This window comes from Ctenopharyngodon idella, chromosome 15, assembly GCF_019924925.1.
Source record: "Ctenopharyngodon idella isolate HZGC_01 chromosome 15, HZGC01, whole genome shotgun sequence".
Classification (NCBI taxonomy): Eukaryota; Metazoa; Chordata; class Actinopteri; order Cypriniformes; family Xenocyprididae; genus Ctenopharyngodon; species Ctenopharyngodon idella.
The window spans coordinates 11,898,076-11,917,444 of record NC_067234.1 but is presented as its reverse complement, the minus strand read 5'-3'; the positions used below and the strand labels follow the sequence as shown (position 1 = coordinate 11,917,444).

General features: G+C 35.8%; 2 protein-coding genes across 13 annotated transcripts in view; both read right to left on the bottom strand.

The window, feature by feature from the left end:
* The window catches only part of igsf5b (immunoglobulin superfamily, member 5b), a 32,075-nt gene extending 27,045 nt beyond the window's left edge, over positions 1 to 5,030 (bottom strand). Inside the window, exons 1-3 of one of the 2 annotated variants that reach the window (XM_051864078.1) lie at positions 4,857 to 5,030; positions 3,969 to 4,034; positions 2,419 to 2,715 (exon numbers count right to left, since the gene is read on the bottom strand). In XM_051864078.1, coding sequence (XP_051720038.1) covers positions 2,419 to 2,715; positions 3,969 to 4,005 — 334 coding nt within the window. In that variant the 5' untranslated portion in view covers positions 4,006 to 4,034; positions 4,857 to 5,030. Of the gene's footprint in view, positions 1 to 2,418; positions 2,740 to 3,968; positions 4,035 to 4,856 lie in introns of both variants that reach the window. The other variant, XM_051864077.1, reaches the window with a different exon arrangement.
* Positions 5,031 to 5,270: 240 nt separating this feature from the next.
* sh3bgr (SH3 domain binding glutamate-rich protein) overlaps positions 5,271 to 19,369 on the bottom strand; it is a 32,331-nt gene continuing 18,232 nt past the window's right edge. For all 11 annotated transcript variants that reach the window (XM_051864087.1, XM_051864088.1, XM_051864089.1 and 8 more), the window contains 2 exons: positions 14,405 to 14,456; positions 5,271 to 7,449 (listed from right to left, as the gene is read on the bottom strand). In XM_051864087.1, the coding sequence (XP_051720047.1) occupies positions 14,448 to 14,456 (9 nt within the window). In that variant the 3' untranslated portion in view covers positions 5,271 to 7,449; positions 14,405 to 14,447. The remainder of the gene's footprint in view (positions 7,450 to 14,404; positions 14,457 to 19,369) is intronic.

The following is a 19,369-nucleotide window of genomic DNA, read 5'->3' as shown; positions in this document are numbered from 1 at the left end:
CCATATTCAAATAACGGTTTTAAAATGTAGGCCAAGCCTAATTAAATAATTATAGCCTGGTCTAGTGGTTTTGGACCGGCTGTTTGACGGAGTAGTCTTGAAAACATTTGAACAGCTCAAAGAGAAATATGATTTACCAAATCAAGATTTCTTCAGGTACTTACAAATTAGACATTACCTCCAAAATCATCAAGAATGGGAAAAGCTCTGCTCTCTACCAACAAAAATAGAACACTTCTTCATATCAATAACAGAAGGAATAGTGAAGTCAAAATTCATTTCACATATTTACAAAATATTGCGGGAAGAATTTACAGAAAATAATTTAGATATTAAAGAAAAATGGGAATTAGAAATGAACACAATAATTACAAATAAGCAGTGGGAGACTTCATGCAGTCAAGGACACAGGGTAACCAGTAGTCCTAACTGGAAGGAATTTGGATGGAAAATTAAAATGAGATATTTTAGGACTCCATTCATAACATCAAAATGGAGCAACACTTCAGACGGTTGTTGGAGGGGTTGTGGCTTGGTGGGAGACCACACGCATATATTTTGGGACTGCCCAAAGATATCAGAATACTGGCAAAATGTACAAAAAGAAATAAAAAAATGTCTCTGTATAGATCTACCTCTTGAACCATTATACTTTGTGCTAGGGGTACTGCCAGCTGACCTTGAAGAGAATAGCCAAACATGTTTGCTGAGAGTCCTTCTTTTAATAGCGAATAAGGTAATCACAGCCTCCTGGCTGAAGCCACACCCTCCAACGGTTGCACAATGGAGGGAAAGAATCCAAGACGTTTATAACATGGAGCATACAACAGTATTATTACAACTGAAAGCAGATGTATACCTAAATAAATGGTCTTCCATTGCCCAACATTTTCATTTGATATGACTATTATGCAGACTATATTTTTCTTACTTCTATTATTATTTTATTTACTTATTTATTTATCATTTATTTATCAATGGTCATTTGCATTGTAAAAATTACTGTATTATTTACAAAATGTATATGTGGTATTGCAGAGATAAGGATCTTACCTCACATATATTATTGTTAGGATGGAAGACATCTATGGACTGATATTCTATTTGTGGACTTGCCTTTGATACTTTATTGTACCATCAATACCGTACCATCAAAAAGTTCATTTGTGACATACTGTATGACTGCACTTGATAAAATAAAAGTTCAAAAAAAAAATAATAATAATTATAGCCTAATTAAACTAGTATTTTCAGCTAATTGTCAGCCTCTCACATGTCTGCGTCTTGAGAGAATGCAGAATTCAAGCGATAAATGATGCAAAGTTTGGGAGGAGTGCGTTCACACCGTCTATCTAATCAGCTCTAGTGGAGGTATATATACAGGTATATATATATATATATATATATATATATATATATATATGTGTGTTACCTCGACAGTTTCCTGCATCCCTCCGCCACACCGTTCCTCACACTCGGCTGATTAGGGGGAGAACTGGGCTAAATAAATTCCAAGCTCGGAGCCCTCGATCCCTTGGACATCACGCCAAATACACTTGTAATAGTTTTTTTTTGCTCTATTCGATCATTTGTAAGTGTGAACTTGTGAAAACAACTGCCACAGGTTATCAGACATTATTTATTTATTTATTAAAGATTTATTTTTGCCGTCTTATCGTAGATTCAAATCTATAAATCAAAATATGTACTGCATTTATGAAAGAAAAGGTTCAGCACCTAAGTCTCTGTCGCTATTGCCTCAATGGTGTTCAGTGTTTTTAGGTGGATTAGGACTGTTTGTGATTTGGTCTTAGTGACTTAGGAGTCCTCTTGACTACTCCTAATGTTTCACAGATTTAGGAGCTAGTTTTAGCGCTAGAATGCTTTGTGAAATACTCTTAGAGCAAAAATTTAAGAGTCCTAAAATTAGGATTGACACGCCATAATTTCTCCTAAATCGGCAAGTTGGGAGCTATTTTTAGCCTTAAGATGTTTTGTGAATACGGCCCCTGATTTGTGACAATTGATCTTACAGTTCAGAGAATGTTAAGACTGTTTCAAAAGATGTGCCAAAGCTATTGAGAAAAACTGTACATTTTATGTAAAATCAAACACCGTTTCAATCTTGCACTTTTTTTGTCAGATCTTTGATTTAAATCAATTGATTTAAATTGTCAGTTCAATTTCAAATAAAAATCAAATTAAAAGCTCCTAAAGAAGATTGAAATACTACCAGAAATTGCTGTTCAAATATAGTGCTTTTGATTGTGTGTTATATTTACGATTTGAGGTAATAGTTTAAGAACCTTCAATATATATGTAGATGAATATTGATGGTGGCACATTCTTATATGGTTTACACCCAGTGGCAGTAACAGCACTGGCACAAGTAGATGTGCTCAACAAAAGATGTCATACCTTGTACAAACAGGTCCGATGATGATCTGCCGAGTTTCGTAGGCAGCAGTTCACATGTGACCTCTTGAACTGTAGGGCTGAAAGAGGCGTTCATCAGAACTAACTCCCACACTGAGACAGATGACATGGAGTGATTGACTGTCGACACTCCCTCATCTCTGCCCAGAGGACCATGCTCCACAGAGATAGAGAGGATTGTCCTTCCACCCAACAGCCACGTCATGACATCCCAGGATTCATCAGTGCTGCAGTTAAAGTGGACCTCACTGCCTCGCAACACAGTGGCGTTCTTGGGTTCTAGATGGATAAAAGAGGCTACAGCTGTGAAGAGGAGAGACACGATTTAATAAATTACATGACACACATTCTCAGTGTTCAGATGTATTACGTATTCCAAAAATATATCCAATATATCCATTTCTTTGATAAACATCTTTTACATTTCTGAATTAAAATTCTTTTGGCATAAAGACAAACATGTTGACGTACTTAGATTGTAATTAGGAAAAAAAAAATCTATCATCTGTCTGTCTATCATCTATCACTCTAAAAAACACTGGGTTAAAAACAACACAATTTGGATTGTTTTCAACCTAAGGGCTGGGTAAATATAGGACAGAACACATGTTGGGTTAATTTTACCCAGCATAATGGGTTGATTCCTTTTTACTATAATACTAGGTTTTGTTTTTTACTTTTTTTTACTCGTGCCGGAAATGACTCGCGTTCGGCCGGGGAACTGCTAACTTTAGACCGCCGCCTGCGTTTCACTCATAGCCGAAAAATGCTGTAACTGACTCCATAACCTGTCCATATATAATCAGTGGACAATTCTGAGAACATATTTTAACATCCTAAGTATTTAAATTCTGGATCTTTTTGAATAAAATCATACAATTTTATGCAAAGCATCAGTCGTTTCCATCACGCGAAAAGACCAACGCGATACTCGTTTAAGCGACTGACATCGCGCCCCTGTATGCTGCTTTGTATAAAATGAAACGATATACAGAACAATAACAAATTTTTAGACAAAATAAAACATACACAGACAAACCTGTATTTTACCGAAGATAGGCACCAATTTGACGGAGCTGCACTGCTCTCTCCTGAAGAGGGCGCAAAAAGCCCGCGATAAATAACTCAAGCCCTGGGTTATGTCTGACCCAGAAGCTGGGTAACGCAAAACCTACCCAACCACTGGGTTATTACATCTGACCCAGGATCTGGGTAACGCAAAAACTACCCAAACACTGGAAAAATAACCCAAAAAAAATGCCCCAAAAAGCTGAACCCAGGACTTGGTTAGAAAAAATAACCCAAGATATTCTTTCTTTCTTTCTTTCTTTCTATCTATCTATCTATCTATCTATCTATCCTCAGTTCATACAGTAGAAGCCCTGTAATGTGGTTCAATCCATTAGATAACATAAATGGCTAATATTCTGTATTAATGTACATGCCACTTTAATCCTACAGCAAATTTTCTTGGAAGCAAAGTCATGTAGTTGGATAAACACACACCTTTACTTAGCAGATGACACACTCACCTTGGATTAGACACAGCTGGAGGATGTGTCCATGCATATTGCCAGAGAAACAGTCAGGCCATTGTTCTGCACAGCAAGGACACAGTGGAGAAAATATTTGCAATTGCCACAAAATATAAAATTGCAGTGACATTTTTAACCTTGTTTACAACATGAGCCGCACACTGTTAATGTTGCAGCGCTGTACATAAAAGTGATGCGAAATGTGGTCAAGATGGATACCATTTCTCATACTATTCAAATAAATCAAATGAATTTGACTGAATTATGTATTCTTATGGAAATATATATTTATATATTTAATCATTTGTCTGTACATATGTTTAATATATATTTAACTATATTTTATAATCAATATCACAGGTTGTCAGATGCTACACTCATAAAATTTTCAGTTAATATTATACATGTAATTTTTCTAATGAGCTCAAGTTAACTGAAAAGCTATGTGAAATGTTTGTAAAAATTATTTTCATGCTGCAGGACTTCAAGCAAAAAGGTAAAATAAAATAAAAGCCCTAAAAAGCCTTCGTTTTCTTTGTGCAAATTATAAATTCTTATTTTTCTCTTTTGAGTTATCTGGTTTTGTAAGATTCACTCGAACACAATCTATATGCTCGTTTCTGTAAAAAAGAAAAAGAAGAAAAACAAACAAACTAAATGTGGGACGGTGAACATTTTTCTCACATTGTAAGGCATAAGTCTAATAACACGAACATGACAACATGAACAAGATATTGTTTGACCTTAAAATATTGAAATGGGTCACCATTCACACTTGTGACCCACATTTGTCCAACTTATAAAATACTACTAATCAAAAGGTTTATTGTACATGTGCCAAACACATTCACATCTGAGTGACAAATCCTGCTGCTGTATTCTTACCTTAAGTATTCCAGGATGGGTTATCCAGAATTCCAGAGAGCTGGAACAGAGATCATGTTTCCCACAGTCAATATAATAGCAGTTTGTGGGACTACTGTGGGATGTGGCCAAAACTAGCCAGTTAAATATTACTGAAAGCAAAACAGCCGTTTTAGCCTTGAACTGACCACTGCAAATCTTCACCAGTGACTCATGGGCTGCTGTGAATATTTTAGTGACGGCCTAAAATTTGCTGCTATTGTTAAGTCAAAAGTGAGCATGTGAAAACCTCCTTGTCTTCCATTCACTATCTCTAGGGAATCTCTTTAAGGTCACATCCTGTTTATTGAATTGGCACCACCCTGGTTGAACATTTCTGCTCTTTAAATACACACAATGTTTCAAGAATAGAACATAATGAAGCAGACAGCGCCCTTAAAACTCACTCTTTAATGGCAAAGAAGGGTATTTCCAACCATTCATTTCTGTCTACATACAAAGTGCATTATAACTGCCAAATGACTACAGAAAATGGCTTCCCGCAGGAACTGACGTTACATATTCAGACTGAAATCAGACACAATAGACTGGAAAAGGAGGTAATTATGACCTATGCCCTTTTACAGTGTTATTGTCTAATTTTAACTTCAGCTGTGGTTGTAACCATCTTTGAAGCATTATACATGTACAGTCAACTACATGCAGTACAAGTTTTGCACACACCTACTCAGTCTTTATTATTACTATTTTCCATAATTGAGGGTAATATAAGAGAAATAGAAGCATGTCGATTATGTAGTTACAAAAAATATCAAACAAATCAAAACCATTATATTTTAACTCAGTGGGTTATAAACAGTTTTTTTTTTTTTTTTTTTTGCCTGAGGGCCCAAAATTTTTAATTGTAAATCAAGTAGAGACCTACAAGAAGTAAAGAAAATATTAATTGTACAAAAGTAAACAAAAATATCCTTAAATATCCTTAGCCCTCATTTCATATTCAATTAGCTAAAACTGTTTAGGCAATTTCCAATCGTACTGTAAGACGATCAAACATTTGTTAATAGGCTATTACCATGAGCTGTATAGACCCAGAAATATGCAAAATTATTAACATGACTTAAGGCCCGTTCACACCAAGAATGATAACTATAAAGAAAACGATATAGTTCTATAAATCGTTTTAAATATAAATTAATAGCACTGTCCACACCACAGCTATAACGATAATGATATAGAGGAACAATATCGTTGGGATCACTTTCACAACAATTTTTTTTCCAGCTGTTGAACGATAAAACACTGACAGCCAATCAGAATCCGTTCTAATTTAAGGGCTCGCTCATTTAAAATGGCGGACGACGTTGCGGAGAAGCTAATCGCCGAGGTCCAGAAAAAACCACCACTGTTTGACAAGGCAAATCCCCTTTTCAAGGATACTTTAAAGAAAATGGATATATGGAAAACAATCGGTCATACCCTCAGAATAAATGGTGAGAAGTATTAATGATGAGATCATAATGCCAGGCTAGCGAACAATGTGACATAAAATGACCTCAGGTATCCAGTGCTAGTTTCGACAACATTGTCTTGCTTCCTTTGACGTTGCAGTGAAAAAGACCAGGCGTTGTTTTTATTCCACTATATTGACTTCTTAAGCTAAATTCACTGTTAGATTAGATCGATTACACTAGCTATTCACTCGAAACATAGCATGCTGAGGACATCTACTGGTTAAAGCCATGCAATGCAATAAGAACGGCAAAAACATGTTGCACACACTTTGAAACCGCAACGCGTGAGCTTAGAATAAACAGACTGCTATCTTTTGTTGGTGTGGAAGCAAATATGGTTATAGTTATAGTTATCATTCTTGGTGTGAACGGACCTTTATGCTGAAAAATAATATTGATAATTTTGGCTTTTTAAATTGAATTCTCTTTCATGCTATTAGCCAAACAAACTATGGTCAGTCTTCATACTCGTGAACCATATTTTATTGTCGTTTAGATCATTTTCTTTTTCCTTGTCCTGTTTTATTAATAGATTCTGGGTATAATGTGATATCAAGTACCTGCCAATGTTAGCATCTACAAAATTTTATCTTATGGCTAGCTTAGCTTGGCTAAGTAACTGATGAATTTGATCGAATGCAGAGCTTTTGACAACACAACATATGAGTTTTCTCCTACCATCCAGAAGTTGATAAAGCCTATTAATAATTTGCTATGAGTTGATTTTCTTATTAGCATTTAGCCTTGTAGCAAAGTGTGTCCAAAATTTGAGAGGTATTGTAAGTATTGGTTTGGCACATTTAAATGGTTCAGCTCAACTAGTCACAAAATATTAGTTCAAAGGTTATAGAATAAGCTATCTTCTATATGTACAGTAAGAAAAAAGACATCCCTTTAAAATTCACAAGGAACTCGCCACTTAAGCATAAAAAGGCATTTTGCAGCCTCATCAGTAATGGGATAAGGCACAGTTATAAGTCGGAGTCTTGAGTGCATATTCTCCAGTGCAGCGGTGTCACATTTGGCTTGAGGAAAGCACAGGTGAAGGTGTTTGTGGGTGATTTTGGACGGCTCCAGGGCAAGTGGGGTGTCACTTCAAGCTGGAAGGTAAAGTGCATTGTAAGTGCGTGTATAAGGTTGTGCGTTCATAAATGTGAAGCATTAAAGGTTGCTCTTCAACATCACCACATCTTTCTATTATTTTTCATTTTCTTTGTGGCAATCAAGAGCATGACAAATAAGTGGGGGGCACTTATTTGTCATGCTCTTGATTGCCACAAAGAAAATGAAAAATAATAGAAAACAAACTGGAAAATGTGTTTATAGTGTTTATGCTTAATAGTCATTAGGCTTGTCACTACACCACAGTTGTAAATTGAACAAAATTTCATAATTCTCAATATCACCACATAATGAATTAATAACTCAAATTAATAAACAAATAAATTATACTACACTAAGTATATCCAACCCGAATACATACAGTACCCTCACGTTAGTAGTATGTACTATACAGCAAATACCTACTGCTTGATTGTTAGATTATTGAAAAACGTAAACTATATTATTGGCCAGCGATAAATTAAAAGTTGGATATATAGTACATCATATACTATACTATATAGGAAATCTTGGATACATGATTTTCATCACAAAATGTGAAATTGTAATTATCGTCACAAAGCTCTATATATAATTTACAGTAATATATACAATATATATGTGTATATATACTACCTCCACGGTAGTCACGTAAAGCAATAAATACTATATAGCAAATGTCAACTTAGATTTTTTTTCTTTCAGTGCAAAATTTTATTATATATTCACCTAGGGAGATATATACTATATAGCATATTTCAACCGCTTGATTGCTTATATAGTTTACGATATTAACCCTTTCATGCACAGAGGTCACTACAGTGGATAGCTATTTCAAAAAGCATTTTCTTGCATATGCATGGGTTTTGATGGCATAGTTGCACATCAACCTCTACAGTGGACCCTAGTGCATCATCCTATACACTGCCACCAAGTGGCAGGTCGTTGTATGTCGATTATTTTCCCCTCCAAACCAAGATGGCCGATGGCCAGTCAGAAATGCCAAGTTGCTCTGGAATATCCATCGATTCCTTCTATCCTAGGAGACAATATCTGTTGAGTCATATCAGTTAAATTTTCCAAGTATTGATTTTAGATTGGGAGGAAATTCTGATTAATCATCTGTCCACTATAGTGGACAACATCCATTAATATCTATATTTCAGCTACAGTTCATACTATTACTGTGACTGCTGTTTTTGAAAATCACTTTTTTGACTCTAAATAAATGTACCTGTGTTATTAGAATGTAATTTGTATTAACATCAAAAAAGTAATCTGATTACGTAATTCACGTTACTGATAATACGTTGCTTTAATCGTAACATCAAAAAGTATTCTGCTTACTGAATGCACGTTACTTGTAATGCGTTGCTTTAATCGTAACATCAAAAAGTAATCTGATTACGTAATGCACGTTACTTGTAATGCGTTACTTTAATCGTAACATCAAAAAGTAATCTGATTACGTAATGCACGTTACTTGTAATGCGTTACTTTAATCGTAACATCAAAAAGTAATCTGATTACGTAATGCACGTTACTTGTAATGCGTTACTTTAATCGTAACATCAAAAAGTAATCTGATTACGTAATGCACGTTACTTGTAATGCGTTACTTTAATCGTAACATCAAGAAGTAATGATTACGTAATGCACTTTACTTGTAATGCGTTACTTTAATTGTAACATCAAAAAGTAATCTGATTACTTAATGCACTTTACTTGTAATGCGTTACTTTAATCGTAACATCAAAAAGTAATCTGATTACGTAATGCACTTTACTTGTAATGCGTTACTTTAATCGTAACATCAAAAAGTAATCTGATTACGTAATGCATGTTACTTGTAATGCGTTACTTTAATCGTAACATCAAGAAGTAATGTGATTACGTAATGCATGTTACTTTTAATGCATTACTTTACTCGTTAGATCAGAAAGTAATCTGATTGCGTTATACATGTTACTTGTAATCCGTTACCCCCAACACTGCTCATTTCAGATGAGATTGAAAACACCTGAGGTTTTCTCAGAGGAGAGCTGTTAGAAATGTGTCCATCTTGAACATAATCAGAATGATCAGCTAATAAGGGTAAATCGACATACTCTGGTACACTGAGCTATAAAAACACAGGAATAAAATCCTGACTGAGGTTATCATAATTCATGCATGAAAGGGTTAAAGATATAAACATTAATATCATGATTTTCTCTAAAGCTACTTTGAAACATTGTGTATTATGCACTATACAAATCATTTAACTCAACTAAAATAATAGAAACGTTGCAGGCATGTGTCTTGGAGAATTTAAATCACAGCCGTTATTTAGGGACAAAGAAACTTACCCACAACTTTTTGCCATGGCTAATTTTGTCCCCACCACTTTATGAAATAGCTTGCGGCAGGGTGCATCTAATATGTAGTTTTCATTTCTTTCGTTTGTGTCATTTTTAATGTTTTGCTGAGTGTGTCCGAGAGTGACAGAAGCAATATCCTCTACCGTACAGCTCTCAGATGTATCTATCTGTTCCTATGAGATCACAAAACAATATGCACACAAATGTGTCTACGCTCTTGAGCTGATGTGCTTTTCATTTACTGAAATAAAGTTATTTTATGGCAGGTTAGAACCCAGAACGCAAAAAGATTAATGCCAGACCAACAATATTCTGATATCCTGAATGATCAATCCACAATCTGACTTGTGATGCAGCCTGGAATCATAATCACTCTATGTTGGTTTGTCTTTTTATAGCTGCTTTACAGCAGAATTGAGTTCTGTTTGCATCACTGAATCATTATTTTCCTTGTTTATCACTGTAAAGCTGCTTTGATACAATCTGTATTGTATAAAGCACTATATAAATAAAGGTGGCTTGACTTGACCATGCTTGACATTCAAATGCTGATCCATGCATTTATTCAATGACCTATAAATAATTTATAATGACCAATAAAATACTGTGATAGACAATGGCAGAAATCTAGATCAAGTTCATGTGAGCACTTAAATTGATCAGCGAGAATTATTGCTTTCTCAAATCACAGTGTAATAAGAAATCAGCCTAAATTAACATCCCAATGTGCTGCTGAAACTATTGTTTAAAAGACTGTTTAACTTTTCTACTTGTCATATTGCATCTTATTAATTTCATCAATATATCACTTGGAGTATTCATCAAAACAGTTCATGTTAAATTATTTGTGCATAATTAATATATATAGGTAAACCTTTGTCATTCTTGACCTCACAGTCACTGGTTCAGCCCCCTTGCCTGCTAGAGGTATTCATTGTAAGTGCATTAAAATATATATTTTGGTCATTTATACATTTTTTGTACAAATTTATATAATAATAAATTATCTAGTTTAAATTAATAAATTAAATAAATAAATATAATAGTAATTTATCATAATATAATGACTGATAATTATAATGACAAAATTAATTGTTAAGTATCAGACTTAATTTGGATAAAAGCATGCCCTCCAAAAGTTTGGAAATGCCCTAGAAAAGTGGGGTTTTGGACAATATTGGCATGAATCCTTTTTAATTTGCGATAATTTTGCACTGATAAGGGACAACACAAACTACGAAAACATATTTTATTACATAAACAGTTTATACATAGAAAAAACTTAATCTAATTTTCAATTTATCAAAATATCCACCATTAGCAGCTATCTGACCTAAACTGGGTTCTAATTGGTTCATTGTATTTTAAACTTAATTGGCAATCAATTGTTGAAGCTATTAAGGTGTGCTGACCCAAAAATCTTTCACAAACCTGGGCCAAGTTTAAACCAGTAACCAGGCATCACAGCTGGCAAAGGGGCATGTCTGACTTTGACATGTATATATTGCCATTATTATGTAATCAAAATGAAAATTATTATTGCTGGTCTTCAATGATAATGTCAAGTTACTTTAATGTATTTGCACCAAAAAATAATAAGGATTTCGCTGATATCGTCCAAAACCACACTTTGCCAGGGGTGTTTCCAAACTTTTGGAGGGCAGTGTATTTGACAAAAGTTAATTTCTCCCATAACTGTATTTGACCATCTGACAGCAACATGCTAATGTCACTCCATGGTCTCTATCTTTTCATACTGGAAGTTACATTTGGTGCTTCCTTGCGACTCAAGACAGTAAGACATTAACTCAAATAAATAGTACTATTACAATTTTAATATTACATATCAATAAGTGGGATAATGTACAACCAGCCGGTCATAATCACAAAATAAATCCCTTTTGCTTTGTATCAGAGTCCTGATCACCCTGTTGTGCTTTATTTTTAGAATATGACTGGCTATTATTCCTATATTATAAATAACTATATATTACTATTTACTCTCTGAGTAAATCAGTTTTCTGAGGTCCTTTTGTAACATTAGTGAAGGTTTTTTTTTTTTTTTTTATAAAACAGTTTTTCACAGCTTTTCACCCTCTTTTAGAATTAAACAGCCCATTTTTGCTGTTGAACCTTTAAAAAAACACCTTCTTTCCTTGTGAAATGAACAGCAGTACTTTGATGAACTTTGACAGTACTCTTGTCAACAGATTTTCTGGTGTTATACACCAGAAGAAATACAATCATCTATCCTGCTTATATTACTTACTGTGACTGGGAGAGCCAAGTTTCTGAACACTGATTTTTATGAGTTAATCCTCCGGTTTCACAGACAAGGTTTAATCTATTCCTAAACTAAAATGCATGTTTGAGCTGTCTTAAATGAAAGGAACTTGCACTGCGATATCTTTCAAATATGTCACAGTTTCATTGTCTCAGTATGCACACCAGTAATGTTTTTTTTCTAAGGCACTTTTATAAAAGCTAATTGTCCTAATTGAACTAAGACCTAATCCTGGTTTAATCTAAGCCCTGTCTGTGAAACCAGGCCAATATGCATAGTATAAATAAATACTCAGTAACTCTTTAGAATACTGTTTCGTCATTAATGAATAACTACACAGAAACAAATGAGTAACACAATATTAACACTTTAGTATCTACTATTAACTAACAAGAAACTCTGATTAACAAATTAGTAAGTTATTGCGTTCAGTTGAATGTGATTTTTGTCATACCTCCCAGATGACTACAATATACAGGCTCATAACTAATGTGAATAATGCATAATGTATGATTAATTCTAATGTGAAGATCATGGTAGCCCACTAGTAATGACTCAAGTGCTACCAAATCCTTCAGAAGGAATTACTAATTATTTGGATCAGTATTCTAAAGTGAAAAGCACGAAAACTCTCTAGTAATGACTAAAGACATTGTAAACTTTTGAGGTTTTTGATGGATTTGGTAACACTTGAGTCATTACTAGTGGGTTATCATAATCTTCACTTTAGAATACTGATCCAGATGACCAGTAGTTCCTGATGTAGTAACACTTAAGTTATTACTATTCAGAACCGTACAAAAACCTGAAAAGTTTACAATGACTTCAGTCATTACTAGTGAGTTTTCATGCATTTCACTTTAGAATACTGATCCAAATAATTAGTAATTAGTAATTATTTTTGAAGGATGTAGTAACACTTTAGTCATTAGTAGTGGGCTACAAGATCTTCACTTTAGAATTGTTTTTACATTATGCATTATTCACATTAATTATGAACCTGTAGTAGTTCTTAGTAGTCCTCAGGGAGGTATGAAAAAAGTAGTTAATAAGCACTATTACTTATTAATTCGTTGATCAGAATTTCTTGTTAGTTAATAACAGTTACTAGAATATTAATACTGCATTACTCATATGTTCCTGTGTAGTTATTCATTAATGATGGAACAATATTATAAAGTGCTACCAAATACCCTTTTGGGAGGAAGATTTAAGCTATGAAAGTTACAGTATCTTTTCATAGTATAATGAACTCTTATGTCTTAAAGTCCCCCTGTGGTGAAAATCAAGTTTTTAATGTTGTTCTTTAAGACAAACCATGTGCAAATTCATCAGTCAACACCATTGCTGAGTATTTTCTCTTTAAAACTGAAGTGAAAAAAAGAGTCTCAATCCCACGTTTCGAAATCGCTGGTGTTTCTGATGTCACAAACTACCTTGTAACCAATCATGTCAGTGTGTGGGCAGACTTTAGCATATCATTAACAGCGAACTAGCAGGGGAGTCTCGAGAAACCAGGTTATCCCGGAATATTTTTCTGCTGATATGAAAAATCGTGTAGATTTAGCAATCTGGTGGGTGTATGATGTATATTACGATGTTATGATGAACTATATGCCTTCCTCCACTGACGTTCTGAGTTGTGAAAGCGTTTGTAAGGATACAGATTGTTAGATGGCAGCTGTCTGACTCGTGAATGTCTGACTCGTGAATGTGAACATGGTTTTTGTAACATTAGCAACGCATTATATTGATTGATAATGTAGTCAAGCAAAAGGCTAATCATATTAATTACCGTTATGTGTCCGATGTTGTAAAGAGCGATACCATTGTGCAGCGTTTACCTCAGTAATTTGAACGAGTGGATCTCATCTGAGCTCGTGCGAGTGAGTGGAGGCGGGTCTAATTATCATATTCATAGATCCGTGTATTTTAAATGAGGCAAGGGTGTAGAGTTACCTCTTTTTTTAAATTTTTTTACACAGGAAAAAATGTTTAAATATGTCATTTTGGTGATCAAAGATGAGTTTTAAGGACTTTAAAACTGTGAGGTAAATATCAAGGATATCCTTTAAACATGCTTATAAACAAATGCAATAAACACAAGTCAATTTAAGCCGGTATGATTTAAGATACCATAAACATTTATGTCATTACTGGCAGGATCTTTCTTTTAAGCAATCAACTGTCTTTGGTTCACCAGGCAGACAAATATCTTTAGTCCTGTACGCTTGTGTTTTTTTACTCTAGCAAATGGTATCCTACAACGCCACCAAGTGGCAGAGAAGACAAAGGAAATGCATGTATTACCTGTGTGGGAAAATCCAGGTCTAAAATCCTCAGTTTCAGAACATTAGTCCTCCTGTGAATGACAGCAATCACACAGTTAATAGCATATTGTTCCTAGATGTGCTTCCTGTATAATGTGTTTGGCCATAATTCTATTCTATTTTTCATTATTATTCATTGTTATTTAGTTTCATGGTAACACTTTACAGTAAGGTTTCTTTAGTTAACATGAATTAAGAATGAACAATACTTCTACAGCATTTATTAATCTAAATTAATGTTAATTTCAACATTTACTAATACATTATTAAAATCAAATGTTGTATTTGTTAACAGTTAATGCACTGTGAACTAACATGAACAATGAATGACTGTATTTTTATTAACTAACATTAACAAAGATTAATAAAAACAGTAACAAATGTATTGTTCATTGTTAGTTCATTAACTAATGTTAACTAATGAAACCTTATTGTAAAGTGTTTTGGTATTCATTTTGGTGCAACCTGGCTCTTAGAGGTACTGTAAACAATAGAAGTCTGCACAAAATTGTTATATCTATGTAAATGAATTATTAATCAACCTGAAAAGCGCATTGATTACACATTAGTTTATTAATTTAGTTATCTTTAAACAGCATCAGCATATTGTATCAGTCAAATGCTATACCAATGTATGAGGAAACGATTTCTTCAAGACAAGTTTTGTTGTTGTCTTTTTAAAGTATTATAAAGTATCTTGAATACCAGACAATAAAACTAAACAAATACTGTATGCAGTAATGATACAATAGAAATCTAAGAAGCAAGGCCTTCCAGAGAGTTTAAAAGCAGAAAGCAGCTTATATATTATTCACTTTCATTAATATTTCTATTAAATCATGTAATTGGGATGTTGTTGACTGAGCTTAAGTTGTTCTAAACTTGGAATATTCCTTTAAGACTTGCATTTTGTGGCCTACTACTCTACCATTCCATTCAACGCCTCTTTATCATTCTCAAGAGTTATGACTCTGAAAATGCACTCAGACCCAATGCTGAGATAATAGGAAAATTCTGCAGTTAAACACCATTCACTGCATTTTTTTCCCATCTGAATGTCAACCATGACATTCATGCCACCCTGAAGAAGCAGAGCCAATGTCCTGCTTATTTCAATGCAACATTTTCAAATCATTGTGTATTGCACGCTGATGGTCTTGCTCAACATCTTAATTGTTCTCAATGCATCAACATCATGTTTACAATGGTTCATTAAACTCTTTGGAGCACATTGAACAATGCATTTTCTCCACCCTGCAGTCCTTCAAACAAAACAGTCATGCTTATATTTCATAAAAAAAGACAAGTACAGGAGGAGCATAAAAACTGAAACCCTGACATTATTTGGTCATCTGGATATATGATGACATTGTAATGTTGTAATCATTTCTTATTCTTGAATTTCCTTTGACTTAAAAGTGCACTAACTTTCCCTTTCATAGGTTCACTCAATGCTGTGTCAGTAGTGGGAACACCCTCTAGGTGTGATGACTGTCTGAAGCCCATCGAGGCACACGTGAGCTAGACGATTGGGGCTCTGATGTCAAGCTAATGGCTTTAAAGAGTGAACTGATGGATTTCTCCTTTTCGCTCTCTCCCTCTCTGAAGCGCGTGGTGGCAGCGGAGGAGCGCTATGTAAATCCAATTGAATTCTCACATGACCTAGAAGCTTGTGACACAATCTCTTTCATCTACAGGCATGATGATGATAATGGCCACAGTGGCCTCAGACTCTGTTCGTTGGCAGGCCTTGTGACATTCTCCTCCCAAGCAGTCTTTCATCCCTGTCCATAATGAGCTATTGGGCGTGGTTGCTCACACCGTGGGTAAACTGGAGTCACATCTGCACTGATCGGCAATGATGGATGCCTCTCTGGTAGGCTGGGGTGTGATCTATCAGGGCCGCCCACCCTACAGGGTCTGGAAGTGTAGCCATCTTCGTTGGAATATGAACTGCCTGGAGGTGTTAGTGGTATTTCTGCATTGAAACAATTCTTTCCGGACCTTCGGGTTTGCCACATGTTGATAAGAACAGACAACACATCAGCGATCTCTTATCTGAATCGTCAAGGGGGAATATGTTCTCACTCCCTGTAGAGATTAGTGAGGCAAATTCTACTCTCGACGCATGGGTTAAGGCCCGGAGAGTGGAGGTTACACCCTGAAGTTGAGAGTGTGATCTGGCAGAGGGTCAGATGGATGTTTGAGTCTAGTGAAACAGCCCAGTGCCGCCTTCTCTCTGTCCCCTAGTATGAAAATGTAGGCCAGAACCAGCCTGTATGCTTTTCTGCTGATTTGACTGCTCTCAGTGGTCCTTTTGAGGGTGAGGGGAAATAGGTTTGTCTGTTGTTGGTGACTCCTTTTTGGCTGTCCTAAGTTTTTGGATCTGATATCTCTTTTAGAGGGTTCTACTTGGAAGATTCCAGTCAGATTGGACCTAATTCTCAGGCTCGGGGCACAATTTGGCAGCCTCATTCAGAGATGTGGAGCCTTGGCAAGTTGGACCCAGTCCACTACCCTGTTGTATCAGTGCTGGCATACCTTCAAAAGTGTTTCTTTGCAGGCGTAGCTTCGGCTACACTCAGGGTATATGTAGCTGCGATTGCAGCTGAACATGTTCCCTTGCAGGGTGTTTCTATCAGAGACATTCTTTGTTTTCCTGCTTTATTCATGGACCAAGGTGGCTAAGGCCTTTCCGCTTTATGGGATTTTCTGTGGTCCTGCAGAGATTGAAGAACTCACCTAATAAAACTGAAAGGGAGCATATCAGTTACGTATATAACCTTGGTTCTCTGTGTAGGGAACGAGATGCTGAGGATACTCCTCAGTCATGCTTTTGCTTCCTTCATTGGAAATTGGTGGGGTGATGGTGCAAGCATGTCCTTTTGAGGCACAGGTGACGTGTGCCTTGATGGGTGGTGCAAGTGCCATCAGCCAATAAACTGGCGTGATTCTATACAGGCTTCAGACAATCATCACACTTGGAGGGTGTTCCCATAGCATCAGAAAAAAAAAAAAAAACCTAAATAAATTACAAAGATCTGATGAAATAAACAAAGATCTGATAACTTCAGAAATTTGAAACGATATTGTATAATACAGTAACAAATAGAGACAAAACAAGGTTCATAAACTTGTTAGGTAGTACATCTAATAAAAAACAAAGTCTGATTGAACAAAACACCTAGAATAAATACTTTTTGTCTTTATTGAACACACTGACCCAACAATTACCATTGCAAACATGTTAAACTGTTAAAGTGTTCAATAAAAATATTAAAAAGTATCTTATTTTGTGGTATTTGTTTGATCAAGTTAAACCTGGTGTAAGCGATGTTAGCCATCCTGCTATTTCAAGTCAGATCACTTGTTTTTTTTCTCCTAAGGAATTTGAGAGACATTTCTGATACTTCAAAGAAATCCCCTAAAAAAAAAGTCCTAAAGTGACCTATGAGCAAAAGAGAAAAAAAAAAAAAACTATTTAGGGCTCTGTTGCATGAAGCAGGATGGGGCTGAGAGCAGTAGAAGCAGAACAAGGCCAGTGGCCTGGTCCTCTCTCATCTTCCACTGTCGTCACTCGTCCTTTTATCTTTTCAGGCTTCTCCATGAGACACAAGACCAGTATGACATGCAAGTGACTGACCTCCCTCCGCTCCCACGGCTCTTAGCCCCACCCTGCTTCACACCACAGGCACCTATTTCACTGACTGCTGGCAAATAACAGGGACATTTTATGTGTGATATTCCAAAAGTGAATCGCTTGCAGCAGCTTTAAACACTGTGACAGTAAGAAAATAATCAAGCAATTCAATGACACAAATATAAAGGACAAAAAATTCAGATGCAAGTATCTAGTCCAGTGGTTCTCACCCTGACTCAAAGATAATATATGAAGGCCGCTCAAGATATTTCTGATACTTCTGCTATATTGACAAGGCTGCTCACTTTCAAAGTTTTATTAACAGAAACTAGGATTTAAAATATAGTAAATTAATAAAATAAAATAACTATAAGTAATTAAATATGAAATTAATAATAAAATAAATTTCATTCCAGATTATAAATACCAGTGCTTCCCTTTCGAAGTGGAACAACACTGCATCTTGGTGTTGACGCTATGGGGAACGTCATCAGCATGACCGGTGTATGAAGCATGTGTAACCACACCCCAATATTCATCGCGGATAGCAGTCCATGATGCCACAAGCGAAGCTTTTTTGTCTTCAGAAGCTGTTTGTATGTAGCGCATTGTAACAAAGATGAAACTATGGAGAAAACAAGTAGCAAATGCTTTAGAAAGTGTGTACCTTCATGTCCTTGTTTTATGATTCCTGAGGAACCCATGATCTTTGTGTTGTTTGTTTGGGTGCGAAGAACGCACATTCAGCATTTGAGGGGGCTGGATGTGTTCAATGTGACAAGTTCACAGTGAGGAAGCTCCGCGCATGCTTGGCCCTCTTCTTGAGTGATGAAGGACAAGCATCTGCACCTCACGGTTTGGTTCCCACTGCTGCCGACAGCGACGTGGAGACTCGGATCGTGGGGCTCACAGGTTGAGCTGGCTGAGGAATTCGAGAAAGGGATTTAGATTTCTCAATCCTTGTTGCTGGCTCAGGTGATCTGCTGGATCATGGTCCCTCCTCCATAATCCTGCAGTTTCTTCTGGATCTTCACACTAAGGTGGAGATGTCAAGGAAGAAGCCATATTCAGCACACATCTTTCCTTTTCCACATACAAATTATATGAATGTGGAGGGATTGTGTGAGCAGGGATACGTGAAGAGGCTCCCTGTAGAAGAGACACTGGCTAGCTATCTCTTGCAGAGTGAGACACCCTTGTTGAAGGCTCTGATCTTGTCATCTAAACCATTACAGACCACCTTGCGGTTCATTGGCAAGGCATATGTGGCAGCGGGTCAGACTGGTGGTGCCCTGCACACAATGG